Below are 14,902 nucleotides of genomic sequence, written 5' to 3'. Positions count from 1 at the left end.
TTGATGAACACAGTGTACACTAGTGGCACCTGCTGGTCAAAATAATTTGGAACAGCCAAATTATTATAGACGACGTCCCACACTCCGTATCGCATGCGCAGCGTAGTGTTTTTGTCTTCTACCAAACCAATACCAAACCAATCAGGTGGTTGTTCGACGAAACGACACTTCGGACGTCATTGATAATGTGCTTCTGATAAATTGATACAGGCATCGGCACACTGCTTCAAAGTACATTGCTTAGCGATTTCGATACATGCCTCGGAGCTCCGGTATCAAATATAACATCACTACTTATATCCTTATTGTGCTGTTTGGTTATCAGTGAAGCAGTGATTGCGTTTGACTCAGCTCCAAGGCCTATGGTTCCTCTGTTTGGTCTTAAAGGGACATTTAACTCATAAAATAACGTTTGTCAAATTATTTCAAACCTCAAAAGTAGACTAATGTCAAGATGAAACTATCTTCCACTAAATTGGTTTCTATGTAGATCCAGCTATTTGCCTTCACCCCAAATGAATAGAAAATATACGCATCCTCTAATTCCCTGGTTTTATTGAGTGCTTATCTTTTCCATTCATTTGTGGTAGAGGCCTATAGATGGATCTACACAACCGATGTTGTGGTACATGGTTTCATCTTGACTAAAGACTACTTTAGAGGTCAGAAATCATTGGATAAACTTTTATATGAAAGTGCAATGTCCCTTTAAAACCTTTTTACTGCAGTGGGCTAAATCAGGGTCACACAGAGTGATTCTTATACACCTCACACATGGTTATGGGCTTAAAAAAAGAAGACACCTGTACCATGTCAGATATAGAGTTGAAATGTATTCAATTTTGAGTTTGCATCCCAATATTACACTTTATATACATCACAGAAGACTGAAATATAGCGAAACTGTTTGACATAAACACTGGATTTTCTTCAGGTTTTTTATGTAATCTTTATTAATTATGAAAAAATATTAAAAATATTCCACCCATGAGGCCAAAGAGGGCGCATTCGGTCATTGACTACAGGAAAGAGCTACAGTGTCGCTGTGTACTATTTTAAAGTGTCCATTTCCTGAAGTGTCCCTTTGCTGTGTGTGTCACCAGGGAGTCCTGAGGATTCACTTCCTGGAGGCTCAGGACCTGGAGGGGAAGGATAAATTCCTGGGCGGGCTGATCAAGGGGAAGTCTGACCCCTACGGCGTCCTCCAGATTGGCAACCAGCTCTTCCAGAGCAAGACGGTCAAAGAGAGCCTGCACCCCAAATGGAACGAAGTTTACGAGGTGAACAAAATATACTGATAAATTAACTCTTCCAATGGAACATCAACCAAAACCGCAAAATATGGTTATATTATACAATAACTGCCTCAGGGGCAGTAACATCAATGATATCTGCCCCTTCTGTGCTAACTACCCCAGGGATATTAATATAGGGTATGTAGAACCAGATACAACTTACATGTACACTACCGGTCAAAAGTTTTAGAACACCTACTCAGTCAAGGGTTTCTGGTGGCTATTTGAAGAATCTCAAATATAAAATATATTTTGAATTGTTTAACACTTTTTGGGTTACTACATGATTCCATATGTGTTACTTCATAGTTTTGACATCTTCACTATTATTCTACAATGTAGAAAATAGTGGAATTTCTTTCCTTCTTAATGCATTTGACCCAATCAGTTGTGTTGTGACAAGGTAGGGGGGCTATACAGAAGATAGCCCTATTTGGTAAAAGACCAAGTCCATATTATGGCAAGAACAGCTCAAATAAGCAAAGAGAAACGACAGTCCATCATTACTTTAAGACATGAAGGTCAGTTAATACGGAACATTTCAAGAACTTTTAAAGTTTCTTCAAGTGCAGTCGCAAAAACCATCAAGCGCTATGATGAAACTGGCTCTCATGATGACCGCCACAGGAATGGAAGACCCAGAGTTACCTCTGCTGTAGAGGATAAGTTACCAGCCTCAGAAATTGTAGCCCAAATAAATGCTTCACAGTTGAAGTAACAGACACATCTCAACATCAACTGTTCAGAGGGGACTGTGTGAATCAGGCCTTCATGGTTGAATTTCTGCAAAGAAACCACTACTAAAGGACACCAAAAAGAAGAAGAGACTTGCTTGGGCCAAGAAACACGAGCAATGGACATCAGACCGGTGGAAATTTGTCCTTTGGTCTGGAGTCCAAATTTGAGATTTTTGGTTCCAAACGCCATGTCTTTGTGAGACGCGATGTTGGTGAACGTATGATCTCTGCATGTGTATTTCCCACCGTAAAGAATGGAGGAGGAGGTGTAATGGTGTGGGGGTGCTTTGCTGGTGACACTGTCTGTGATTTATTCAGAATTCAAGGCACACTTAACCAGCATGACTACCACAGCATTCTGCATCAATACGCCATCCCATCTGGTTTGGGCTTAGTGGGGCTGTGTAAGTGCTATTTTACCAAGAAGGAGAGTATTGGAATGCTGCATCAGATGACCTGGCCTCCACAATCCCCCGACCTCAACCAAATTGAGATGGTCTGGGATGTCGGACCGCAGAGTGAAGGAAAAGCCAACAACAAGTGCTCAGCATATGCGGGAACTCCTTCAAGACTGTTGGAAAAGCATTCCAGGTGAAGCTGGTTGAGAGAATGCCAAGCGTGTGCAAAGCTGTCATCAAAGCAAAGGGTGGCTATTTGAAGAATCTCAAATATATTTTGATTTGTTTAACACTTTTTGGGTTACCACATGATTCCATATGTGTTATTTCATAGTTTTGATGTCTTCACAATTATTCTACAATGTAGAAAATAGTAAAAATAAAGAAAAACTCTTGAATGAGTAGGTGTTGTAAAACTTTTGACCGGTAGTGTACATATTTCCAACAGTCCAATATTTCCTCTTATTTTTGGCTTTCATGCTGTTTTACCCACCATGTCATTTTTTACAAGCCCTTTGGCTGTATTCAATGTGAACTACTGTATCTGAGATTGTATTTAGTTATGTCCTTGTCCTTGTCAGGCCCTGGTATATGAGCACTCAGGTCAACATCTGGAGATTGAGTTGTTTGATGAGGACCCAGACAAAGATGATTTCCTGGGGAGGTAAGCTCATATCCTGCACTGTAAAACCATCCTGTTATTTTCACGGTAAATTACTGTTTATCGACTGTGTCTTATTGTATAAGCTGAATACAATAGATTACCGTAAATTACAATACATTGTGGAAAAATGTTCAACAGCCGGGAAATATTTGATGTATTGTGGACTTTACCGTAAAATATTATATGTAAAATACAATAGAAGTTCACTTGCTGTATTTGTGAATGTTCAAAATAGAACACCACACAAAAAGCACAAGGTCAAAATCAAAGCACATCCTCTAAAGTAAGATAATTTTTTTGTTGTTGCTGTATTTCAAATGACTTGTAATTCCACCCCAAAGTAAACAGTAGCTTACCGTATTTATGGAGCAACAAAAACCTTTTGACCACTAGTGGGTGCATGTTATTGTTGTTACTGGCTCATTAACATATTTTGAGGCGTGCCAAGTATGAGGCTACATTTGTGCCACCCATTAGTGAGAGTGCTGTACCAATTTAACTTATATTTGGTGGCAGCAAGTCTTAAACCTTTAATGGTTGAGTATTTGCCATCTCCTTTGGTCTGTAGTCACTGCCAGTTTGGAAGCTTTTGTTTAGTGATGGGAAACCGAGGCTTTCTGAACCCTTTGGGGCTTACACCAAATTGTGCCGAGAAACAGTTCATTACTCTGAGCTTTTAGCTAGTGATGGAGAAACTAAGCTTCCTGAAGCCTTGAGGTTTACCAGCCAATTGTGTCAAAAATAGTTTCATTACTCAAGGCTTTGATCAACACATTGTACACTAGTGGTACCTGCTGGTCAAAATAATTTAGAGCAGCCAAATTATTATAGATGACGTCCCACACCTCCTAGCGTGTGCGCAGCGTAACCTTTTTGTCTTCGACCAAACCAATAGCAAACCAATCAGGTGGTTGTTTGACAAAACGAAGCTTCGGACGTCATTGATCACCTGCTTCTGATAAAGTGCTGCTTTGAAGTACACTGCTTAGCGATTTCAACGTGTACCTTGGAGCTCCGGTGTCAAATGTAACATCACTACTTTTAGCACAGTGCACATTAATGACATCTGCTGCTCAGGAATAAATATCAGCATGTTTGATTTTTATATAGACTAGTTTTTCCATTGTATCCATTGAAACTTTGTGGTGGAATGGATAGGTGCGAGCGTTGGTACGTACACTACCGCTCAAATGTTTGGGGTCACTTAGAAATGTCCTTGTTTTCGAAAGAAAAACAATGTATTTGTCCATTAAAATAACATCAAATTGATCAGAAATACAGTGTAGACATTGTTAATGCTGTAAATGGCTATTGTAGCTGGAAACGGCTGATTTTTTTATGGAATATATAGGCGTACAGAGGCCCATTATCAGCAACCATCAGTCCTGTGTTCCAGTGGCACGTTGTATATGCAAATCCTAGTTTATCATTTTAAAAGGCTAATTGAGCATTAGAAAAACCCTTTTGCAATTATATTAGCACAGCTGAAAACTGTTGTGCTGATTAAAGAAGCAATAAAACTGGCCTTGAGACTAGTTGAGTATCTGGAGCATCAGCAATTGTGGGTTCGATTACAGGCTCAAAATGGCCAGAAACAAATAACTTTCTTCTGAAACTCATCAGTCTATTCTTGTCCATTAAATAGTACCCGCATAACACCAGTCTAAACGTCAACAGTGAAGAGGCGACTCCTGGATGCTGACCTTCTAGGCAGAGTTACAAAGAAAAAGTCCAGTGTCTGTTCTTTTGCCCATCTTAATCTTTTATTTTTATTGGCCAGTCTGAGATATGGCTTTTTCTTTGCAACTCTGCCTAGAAGGTCAGCATCCCGGAGTCGCCTCTTCACGTTTAGACTGGTACTATTTAATGAAGCTGCCAGTTGAGGACCTGTGAAGCGTCTGTTTCTCAAACTAGACACTCTAATGTATTTGTCCTCTTGCTCAGTTGTGCAACGGGGCCTCCCACTCCTCTTTCTATTCTGGTTAGAGCCAGTTTGCGCTGTTCTGTGAAGGGAGTAGTACACAGCGTTGGATGAGATCTTCAGTTTCTTGGCAATTTCTCACATGGAATAGCCTTAATTTCTCAGAACAAGAATAGACTGACGAGTTTCAGAAGAAAGTTATTTTTTTCTGGCCATTTTGAGCCTGTAATCGAACCCACAATTGCTGATGCTCCAGATACTCAACTAGTCTCAAGAAAGCAACCTTGCATCGAAGAACACATCGGCACCATGGCGAAATCAGTGGGATCTCTCATTTTGCAGCACACGGTTAAAAAAAGCACGTGATCAATGACATCCGAAGCTTCGTTTGATCACATGCTTTTTTGAACCGTGTGTTGCAAAATGCGAGATCCCACTGATTTTGCTGCGGTGCCGATGCGTTCTTCAACGCAAAGTTGCTTTCAAACACCGACCTCTACTGGACACCTTATTTACCAATTTACTTAGATTGTCTTCAGTTTACAGTATCTAAATGGTAGCTTAGTTTACAGTACCTAAATCGTTGGGATTTTGCAACACACGGTTCAAAAGAGCACGTGATCAAACAAAGCTTCTGATGTCATTGATCACGTGGTAATGTTACTTTGAACCTATCCATCTATGCTTTGAAACGAGCAACGTAGTTAAAAAAAAAAAAGATTTTTTTTACAAAAGACGTTGGCTCCATTGTATGATTTATAAAAAACTGCCTATGCCTATCGAAACTCATAATTTAAAAGTTAGAAGTACAACGTAGCCAGTGTTTCAAATAAAACTATTTACAAAAATAACACATCTTTATGGGGATTCAATCCTGTGCCTCTACAAGACAAGAAACTCACTCACCACTGCTCTACAGGCTGAGCCAACTGTAAGGTGAGAAATAGAGAACACTGTACGTAGTGTCTGTACGTAGTGTCTAGTAGAGGTCGACGTTTTGGAAGCCACAGCGGGATCCACTGACTAAGGGGTCAAACAAAGCTTTGTACATCATTTATCACGTGGTAACTTCTTGTCAACTTTGCTTTTGGATTGAATGAGACTTTTTAGACTCACTTTTACAGATTAACAAAAAACTTTGGATCCATAATTTGATGATTACCAATAACAACTACTACAGCTGTTTAATTTACAATCACTGTAAAAAAATAAAAATAAATTGAAATAGGCTCTCTCAAGATTCAATACTAGTGTGCTACAATTTCATGATAGATTTGTCTGCTGTGTGGCTCTACGCCCCGAGCTATCTTTCCACCTGCTAAGAAGGTGAAATATCTAGATAAAGGAAAAAGCTTCCAGCAGAGGTCGGCGCTCTCAGTTCCGAGTTCTGACACCTGTCAGATGGTAGTGTGACGTACGAAGCTTCAACCGTCATCATCACGTGGTATTATTACTTAGATACAAGCATCGGTACGTTGTGTCGAAAACTGCATCGAAGCGTCAGAGTTACGGGATCAGTCATCCCATCACTACCTTTGTTAAGGCCTCTAGAAGTGCAAGTGATATACTGCACTGTACTGTTGTTTTACAGTAACTTACAGGTATCCAGTTGCCTGTAAGGTACCGTAAAAACAACAGGAAATTGTTTACAGTGTGTCTTTTTCTCATCACCCCATGCTCAAATGGCTTATTAGTCCTCTGCATTGTGAGTTAATGTATCCAATATCAAGCAAATTATCTTATCTAGCCGAAAATATATCACAAACTTAGCTCTGGTCCAGAGTGTTACGTACGGCTTGCTGATGCCGAGCCTTCAGTTTTAGCAAACAGCACGTAACGCCCTGGAGCAGAACTATCGCAACCTCCCTCCTATATGTCACAGTGAAGGGTGGCCCATTGAAAGAGAGAAGAGACACATTGAAGTATCTGTGATGTACTAAGTATCTGTGATCAGTGTACAATAGTCACATTAGGAGTTGGATCAAAGCTCTGCTTCTTGGGCCTCATCCCAAGGGGATAGCATAGCATAGCACCCAGCAGGGTGCTGGCTGCGTCCCAAATGGCACCCTACTCCCAATGTATTCCACTACTTTTGACCGGAGCCCTATTGGCCCCTGACTGGGTCGGAGTGCCAACATGCTGTATCAGTGAACCAATTTGGCTTCTGTTGTGTTTAATCCTGCCTACTGATTTCTTATCCAATCTTTGTGTCTTCGATTGCAGCCTGATGATCGATATGACGGAGCTTCACAAAGAGCAGAAGGTCGATGAGGTAAATCCACCAGCTGATCCGATATATTTTTTCATCTTCAGATAAATGTGGTTAAAAGAAGAAGAAAAAACATGAAAATAGAACAAGAGGCTTGGCTTCAGTTCTGCACTTGGATAGTGATTTTGCCTTACTATATTATCTGCCTTCGTCCATTTGAAGATATTGTGTTGTCATCCATCACTACTACAGTTGAGATTTAGGGTATGTAGGTCCCAAATGTAATCCTATTCCCTATATAGTGCACTAGGTTTTTACCAGAGCCCTATGAGCCCTGGTGAAAAGTAGTGCACTATAAATACAACAGGGTGCCATTTGAAATGCACCCTTGAACATCCTGTCGTTCTAGTGGTTTGACCTGGAAGAAGTCTCCACGGGGAAACTACACTTGAAACTGGAATGGCTCTCTCTGCTCTCCACCCCTGAAAAGATGGACCAGGTGCAGTATTCGATATGAAATGATTTTATTTACATGGAAATTAATTTAGTCAGCATACAAAATACACAAAATCTATACACTACAATACACATTTATTTACTTTTTTTATTTAACCTTTATTTTATCAGTGAGTCATACTGAGACCAAGGTCTCTTTTACAGATGAGCCCTGAATTACAGAAAATACACACATCAAAATATAAATACAAAAAGCAAACAGAAAGAAAAACACGGTCATAAAAAACAAAGACATTCATCAGTAAAAAGGTCCTCAATCAGCGTTCTGAATTGACCTAGAGGCACCAAAACATCACATTTCAGAACATTTAAAAGATTGTTCCACAAATATGGTGCAAAAAAACTAAAAGCTGATTTACCTAACTCGGTAGAGACCAAAGGAATTTCCAGAGTTAGCCATCCCTGAGACTGGGTGCAGTAACTGTTATGTCTAAAGTTTAGTAATGATGTTAGGTACAGTGGGACTTTTTGTAAAAGGGCTTTAAATATGAAAACATAGCAATGTATCAACCTACGTGACATCAAAGAGGGCCAACTTTCTGGTAGAGAATGCAGATGAGTGCTAAAACTGTCACCCATAATAATGTGCCGTGCACTTTGATAAAATGGATCAAGCATATCAGTCCCAGTAGATTTTTTCCATTAATCTTAAACAAGTCATCTAGCACGTCACAGATAGTAAATTGCTGAAATGTACACCTTTCATACGCATGCCTTTCCTACACACTTCTCAGTAGTTGGTATTCCTTTATGCAGGTGCGTAACAGGCTTTGCCGGCGTGGTTCCCTTGCGCGCGCTGAATACATTTAATTCAACCGCTGAAAACCCTCCCACTTGCTGGCCCACAGATTTTCTCGTGATTTTCATTCAATAGGATTTTCAGTACGTTTATCTTAAGCCATCCCTTTAAATATGGTTTACCTTTAATTAGAATTTTGTCGACAGACTAGAATACATTGAGAGAACGGGTTCAGAATATAGGGATCAATGAAAGAAAGCCATCTAAATATATGCATATTTGTCTCCGTTTCAGCACCAACTGGTAGATAAAAGAATACTCTGATTCTGTAGATTATTTAGGCACATTTTTGGGTTAGGAAAGTATGTGTGAATAATTAAAAAAACTGGTTTGGAGAGCCTTTATGCACAAAATATGTGTTTGATTCATCCTAAAAGTTGTCATATTCAAGTTCAATCCATGAAATATTGAAAGGTAGAAAGCAGTGTACAATAAGGGTTGAACAATAGACCTAAAAATCTACCCTAACCCTCACTAATCATGGAACTGTATGACAATGTTCTAGTCATTGTGAACTGTGCGCCAGGCTCCATGTATAACCTGCTACGTGTGGTCTGAGTTCCATAATGATTCAAATAGGCTACATGTCCCAAATTATTGCACAACGTTAGCCTAATATGATCCACTTATGCTAGCGACCCTCAGGGACAACTACACAGACGTGACAGAGGAAAGAAAGGTAAACGGAATGGAATGATGCAAAATGTAAGCTACAAATTGAAGAAAACAAACACTAAAGTGACTGTTATAAATGTATACAAATAGTAAAATACAATGGAGAAAAGCCCGGGTATATAATTAAAACATTCTAAAGCGCATATATCAACTCAGTAGGTTCAGCCCTACAGAAGCCTATGGCTTAAGTCTCCAAATTTCATCCACTCAAATTGAGGGCACATAATTAAAATTCGGAATATCAGCACAGCTATTTATAGCCTACTTCGCTTTGGAAAAGGGTCGACAATACGATATTTTCAGTTTGCTTCCATATGACTGGTTTCATATTTGTCTCCAGGGATCATCAGGAAAAATCATCTAAAACAATTGCTATGTGTATTTACAATCCTCGTATGCAAATGGATTACTCATTTACCTAGCTCTTATATCAAATGCTCTTATACATTTATAAATAACAGTGCATGGAGAATGCTGTTATTTCTATCGGAATAAAAGAAAGTAGATGATTTTTCCACTTGGTTCGCTCGACCTTATTCATAATTTCATCGCCCGTAAAGGTGGTGGAATTATGAGGGAATTAAGTCAAGGTCAGAATACGGCGTATCTGTAGCTACACCTCCGCCACACCTTCAATTCTTAGATCTCCACCCCGAAACGAATAGCGGGTGAATAGCATGCTATTCTCATGCTTAAGTTAAAGGTCAGAATAAAAAATATAAATATAAAAAGGGAATTACGTTCCATTTACGTGCGCTTAAATCGGGTCGGAATCGGCCCCATATAGCACACACAGGCAAACCCTTATCTTTTCAATTTCGGTTCTTATCCCCCTTCCCAATTGTATGATAATTCAAGACAAGCCCAGGTGTTTATAATGACATCGTACTAGCAAGCTAGCTTAAACACGTTGACTTAACCTGTCTCTCTGTCTTGCTATTGTCACGTGTATTACAGTTAGAAGTGAATTAGAAGGCTGCCCACTTCTCCTAGTCCAGTTTGTCTCAGTAGTGACCCCCCCGTCTCTCCTATCCAATCAGGTGTTGAGGAGCGTGCGAGCTGACAGAAGCCTGGCCAATGATGGACTCTCATCTGCTCTCCTGGTGGTGTACTTGGACTCAGCAAAGAACCTGCCGGTGAGTAGAGCTGGATGACAGGACTGTTCAGTTAAAGGGGTTCGAGTTGAAGGAGTGCTCTGGTGGTGGAGTGAGGCGCAAAAGTATTGAATTGCTGAAGGTGAATTGCTGCAGGTAAAAGCACATTACACGGCGGTTGATTTGACATACTGTACATGATAACATTTACTGTAGAATATAAAACATTTCCCCATGCTATACACATTCATGTTAATGTTAACAAATGTTGGCCTATGACATGATGTGAATAAGGATACAGAGAATAATGTAATATATTTCTGGACATATTCTACTCCACCCAAGGGAGCTATTGTGAATCACGCCAAATGGAACTTGAAAATAATGTTCTGAAATATTTTCTACCCAGCTCAACAAGCATTTTCAGTACACATTTTCAGGTGTAGTTGTGCAAACATTGCACTGAAGTTTAATCAACATGCCATAGTTTACTGTTTTCATCTCAACCCTGTCTATCTGGTCTTCCACATGGACAACACACCTTTAACATGACATGAGCACCTCAATGGATTCATTTGTGTGTCTGTCTGTTGAAACTCCTTTTTGTCTCCTCCTTCAACACTGTCTTTTACCTTTGACCTTAACCCACAGATATGGGTCAATATCAGCCCAAGACAGTCAACTCCTAAATGAGCCTGTCAGAGTCTTAGCCTCTTTAGCGTCTTAGCCATACTTTATTTAACTTCTTCTCTCCCTGTTCTTTCCCTATAAAGAGCGTCTTCACAGGGAGCTTTGGGTGCGGAAACTTAAAAGAGAGGAGAGCATCTGGCCTAGTATTTTGTGAGAACAATACCTCAATGTATAGAACCTTATTCGTGAGTCCTCCGGTACTCTGCATCCTAGAGTTAGCATTAGCAGTGTGTGGTGGGGTTGAACCGTAACAGACTATCTCTGGTGCAGAGCGTCGTTCGGCTGCGCTCTTACTATCACTAAGGTAGTGGGAGCGCAGCAGAATGACGCCCTGCACCAGAGCTAAGTAACAGACCTGCTGCAGTGAGTCTTGTATCATAAAGCATGTCGATTGACTCTGCTGCATGGTTCTAAATCCAATAATATTATTATACAATAATTTCTGAACCCGGTTGATCATGAATATTTATCTTATAGACTAAATAATAATTCCAATAACTCAGGATAGAGGATAGTGCTTCATCTTTCATCCAACAATAAGGTACAGGCAGGGAAAATATGGTTTCCAATAACTATTGATTTCAAGGTCTCAGGGTATTTAATTGAGGGGGCTATTTGTGGCGCATTACTTTAAGGATATGTTGACAGCTGTTGCTTTTAGTGTCTGTGTAGTGGACAGTTATGTCTAAGTAAGGGAATATTGAAATACTGTCAGATCTCTTATTTGCTTGAGCTAAACAACATCCCTTATCACAAGTTCCTCCCAGCAACTCATTCTATAGCTTCTCCCGTATAGAAGGACAATTTTCATTCTCCTTCTCTATACAGCTTTTCTTTTATACTGCATTATCCATTCATTATAATGTCTGCGTTGTTATCTATTGTTCATATATATACCTTATTTATATCTTGGACAGTCCTCTCTCTTTATTTATTGGCTCTCTCCTTCCTTTTTCCTGTTCCATTCTCTATGGATTGTTGTTGTTTTCATACCACTTAATACAACCTAATCTAGCACTGGTCCAGCCCGTTGTTCGGCTGCGTTCTCACTAACGACGTCCTGGACCAAAGCTAAACCTAATCATACTCAGTTCCCCCATCCTACTAACTCTGGGTGTGATTTTCTTTGGATAAAAGAGCGACCTGTTTAATTTCAACCAGGACAGGTTGAAGCAAGCCTCTGTCTATAAATCCCTGAAGGTAAAGGAAGAAAGTGGGATAATGCATGCCATGCATAGATAGCACGCATATACAGCTTTTATGTTCTCAGTCTGTGCCCTTCCTTACTTTGTGCCATCCAAATTTACTTTGATAATTTATGATAAATGCATTGTTTATTCATTGTGAGTAGGGCTGTTGTGGTGACCGTATTACCGCCACACCGGCGGTCACGAGTCATGAAGGCAGTCAAATTCCACGTGACCGCTTAGTCACGGTAATTAGGCTTCTCCAAGCTCTGATGCTGCTCATGGTCATTAGTAGCCTACCAAACTTGCTAACGGCGTGGTACTCAGCACTCTATTTCCCCTCTAATCACTCTGACATCAATGCAAATGTAATCGAAAATCGAATCAAACACTTCATGAGAGCCCATGAGCTCATGTTGAACAACATTACTATAGGCTATGCAATTGCGTGAGAAAACAGAGTGATGGCCTCTACTAAATAGGAGGATCCCATCAGCTTTCTATAGGCTAGGCCTGCTATATTTATTTCTCAACTTTCCTAATATTAATCACATTGCTTATCTTTACAACAGGAGTATAGCCTACCTGGCTGGCATGAAAATGAATCACGGGAAAAGTGTCCTCCATCCGCTATTTTAAGTGCATAGATGACATGTATTTTTTCCCACTGCCCCTGTTTCGAGACAGGTGCATGATAATGGTCCATTCTAAATCAAAACATATTTCACACATATATTATTTAGTATATGTAAAGACAAGATTAAATCAAGAATAGTCTGATGGGTGACAATATATCGAATCATAGTCGCACACCCCATGTAGCCTAGCCCATAGGCCTATATGTTTTGATTTGGTTTGTATCACAACTAAAGTGGCCAAAAAACTTCTTAAAATTAAGCACATTAATCCGCTTTACAAGGGATTTAAAGCCTAACTGCCATACAGTCGTGGTCAAAAGTTTTGAGAATGACACAAATATTAATTTTCACAAAGTCTGCTGCCTCAGTTTTTATGATGGCAATTTGCATATACTCCAGAATGTTATGAAGAGTGATCAGATTACTTGCAATTAATTGCAAAGTCCCTCTTTGCCATGAAAATGAACTTAATCCACAAAAAACATTTCCACAGCATTTCAGCCCTGCCACAAAAGGACCAGCTGACATCATGTCAGTGATTCTCTCGTTAACACAGGTGAGAGTGTTGACGAGGACAAGGCTGGAGATCACTCTGTCATGCTGATTGAGTTAGAATAACAGACTGGAAGCTTTAAAAGGAGGGTGGTGCTTGAAATCATTGTTCTTCCTCTGTTAACCATGGTTACCTGCAAGGAAACACGTGCCGTCATCATTGCTTTGCACAAAAAGGGTTTCACAGGCAAGGATATTGCTGCTAGTAAGATTGCACCTAAATCAACCATTTATCGGATCATCAAGAACTTCAAGGAGAGAGGTTCAATTGTTGTGAAGAAGGCTTCAGGGCGCCCAAGAAAGTCCAGCAAGCGCCAGGAACATCTCCTAAAGTTGATTCAGCTGCGGAATCGGGGCACCACCAGTGCAGAGCTTGCTCAGGAATGACAGCAGGCAGGAGTGAATGCATCTGCACGCACAGTGAGGCGAAGACTTTTGGAGGATGGCCTGGTGTCAAGAAGGGCAGCGAGGAAGCCACTTCTCTCCAGGAAAAACATCAGGGGCAGACTGATATTCTGCAAAAGGTACAGAGATTGGACTGCTGAGGACTGGGGTAAAGTCATTTTCTCTGATGAATCCCCTTTCCGATTGTTTGGGGCATCCGGAAAAAAGCTTGTCCGGAGAAGACAAGGTGAGCGCTACCATCAGTCCTGTGTCATGCCAACAGTAAAGCATCCTGAGACCATTCATGTGTGGGGTTGCTTCTCAGCCAAGGGAGTGGGCTCACTCACAATTTTGCCTAAGAACACAGCCATGAATAAAGAATGGTACCAACACATCCTCCGAGAGCAACTTCTCCCAACCATCCAAGAACAGTTTGGTGACAGTCTCAAAACTTTTGACCAGGACTGTACATAAGCAGCGCGTGAGTTTCAAGTTTGGGGAAGATAATTTTCACCATAAAAATGCACCTTTATAATAAAAGCATTACATGCATAATCACATTTGCGGTCTTTTTTGATAATAGTGGAAAATTCCCGCTTATAGCCTACTGCCATGTGCGCATTGCTGCGCTTATAATGTGAAGAAATAGCCTAATAGTTTGTCAACATTTTAAGCTAAACGTTCTGATCTGTTGTGTCAGCCACAATGCATAAAAATTTTTTTTTTTTTGGTGCTAGTGATTGTATTAATTTGGGATCTATTGCATCCCATAACTGTCCCAGACTATGTTTGGAATATTTATTTCTTGCACAGAATAGAATAGGTCAACTTTTGTACTATTGTGGATAGTAGATTGACATAGGCTAGTGCTTTTGCTGTTCGTTAGGCCTACTCATCTTGTTGGCTGACGAAAAGTAAATGTGGACAGTTCTTCCAATATCTTCAATATGCACCTCAGAATTGGATAAGGACGCGCGCAGTTGTGTCCCCGATATGTCTGTCTTCACTTGTAGCCTGTAAAAATTACCCGATCACGTGATGAGAGAGCGCAGCACTCAGGGAGAAGGGCACAACAAAGGCATGGATTTTTTTAGGTTGTATTATGGCCACCAAGGGGATGCTGCCGTGAAATTTGAGGCATTA

At 40.3% G+C, this 14,902-nt stretch overlaps 1 protein-coding gene across 4 annotated transcripts in view; it reads left to right on the top strand.

Annotated features, from left to right (window-relative positions):
• Window positions 1-14,902, top strand: part of LOC121569842 (extended synaptotagmin-2) — a 53,245-nt gene that overhangs the window by 19,972 nt on the left and 18,371 nt on the right. For 2 of the 4 annotated variants that reach the window (XM_045221613.1, XM_045221611.1), the window contains exons 5-10: window positions 1,104-1,280; window positions 3,012-3,094; window positions 7,239-7,287; window positions 7,634-7,723; window positions 10,255-10,350; window positions 11,082-11,183. In XM_045221613.1, coding sequence (XP_045077548.1) covers window positions 1,104-1,280; window positions 3,012-3,094; window positions 7,239-7,287; window positions 7,634-7,723; window positions 10,255-10,350; window positions 11,082-11,183 — 597 coding nt within the window. The remainder of the gene's footprint in view (window positions 1-1,103; window positions 1,281-3,011; window positions 3,095-7,238; window positions 7,288-7,633; window positions 7,724-10,254; window positions 10,351-11,081; window positions 11,184-14,902) is intronic. The other 2 variants (XM_045221614.1, XM_045221612.1) reach the window with 1 other exon arrangement.

Source organism: Coregonus clupeaformis, chromosome 7, assembly GCF_020615455.1.
Source record: "Coregonus clupeaformis isolate EN_2021a chromosome 7, ASM2061545v1, whole genome shotgun sequence".
Taxonomy (NCBI): domain Eukaryota; kingdom Metazoa; phylum Chordata; class Actinopteri; order Salmoniformes; family Salmonidae; genus Coregonus; species Coregonus clupeaformis.
This window is presented reverse-complemented; position numbering and strand designations above follow the sequence as displayed.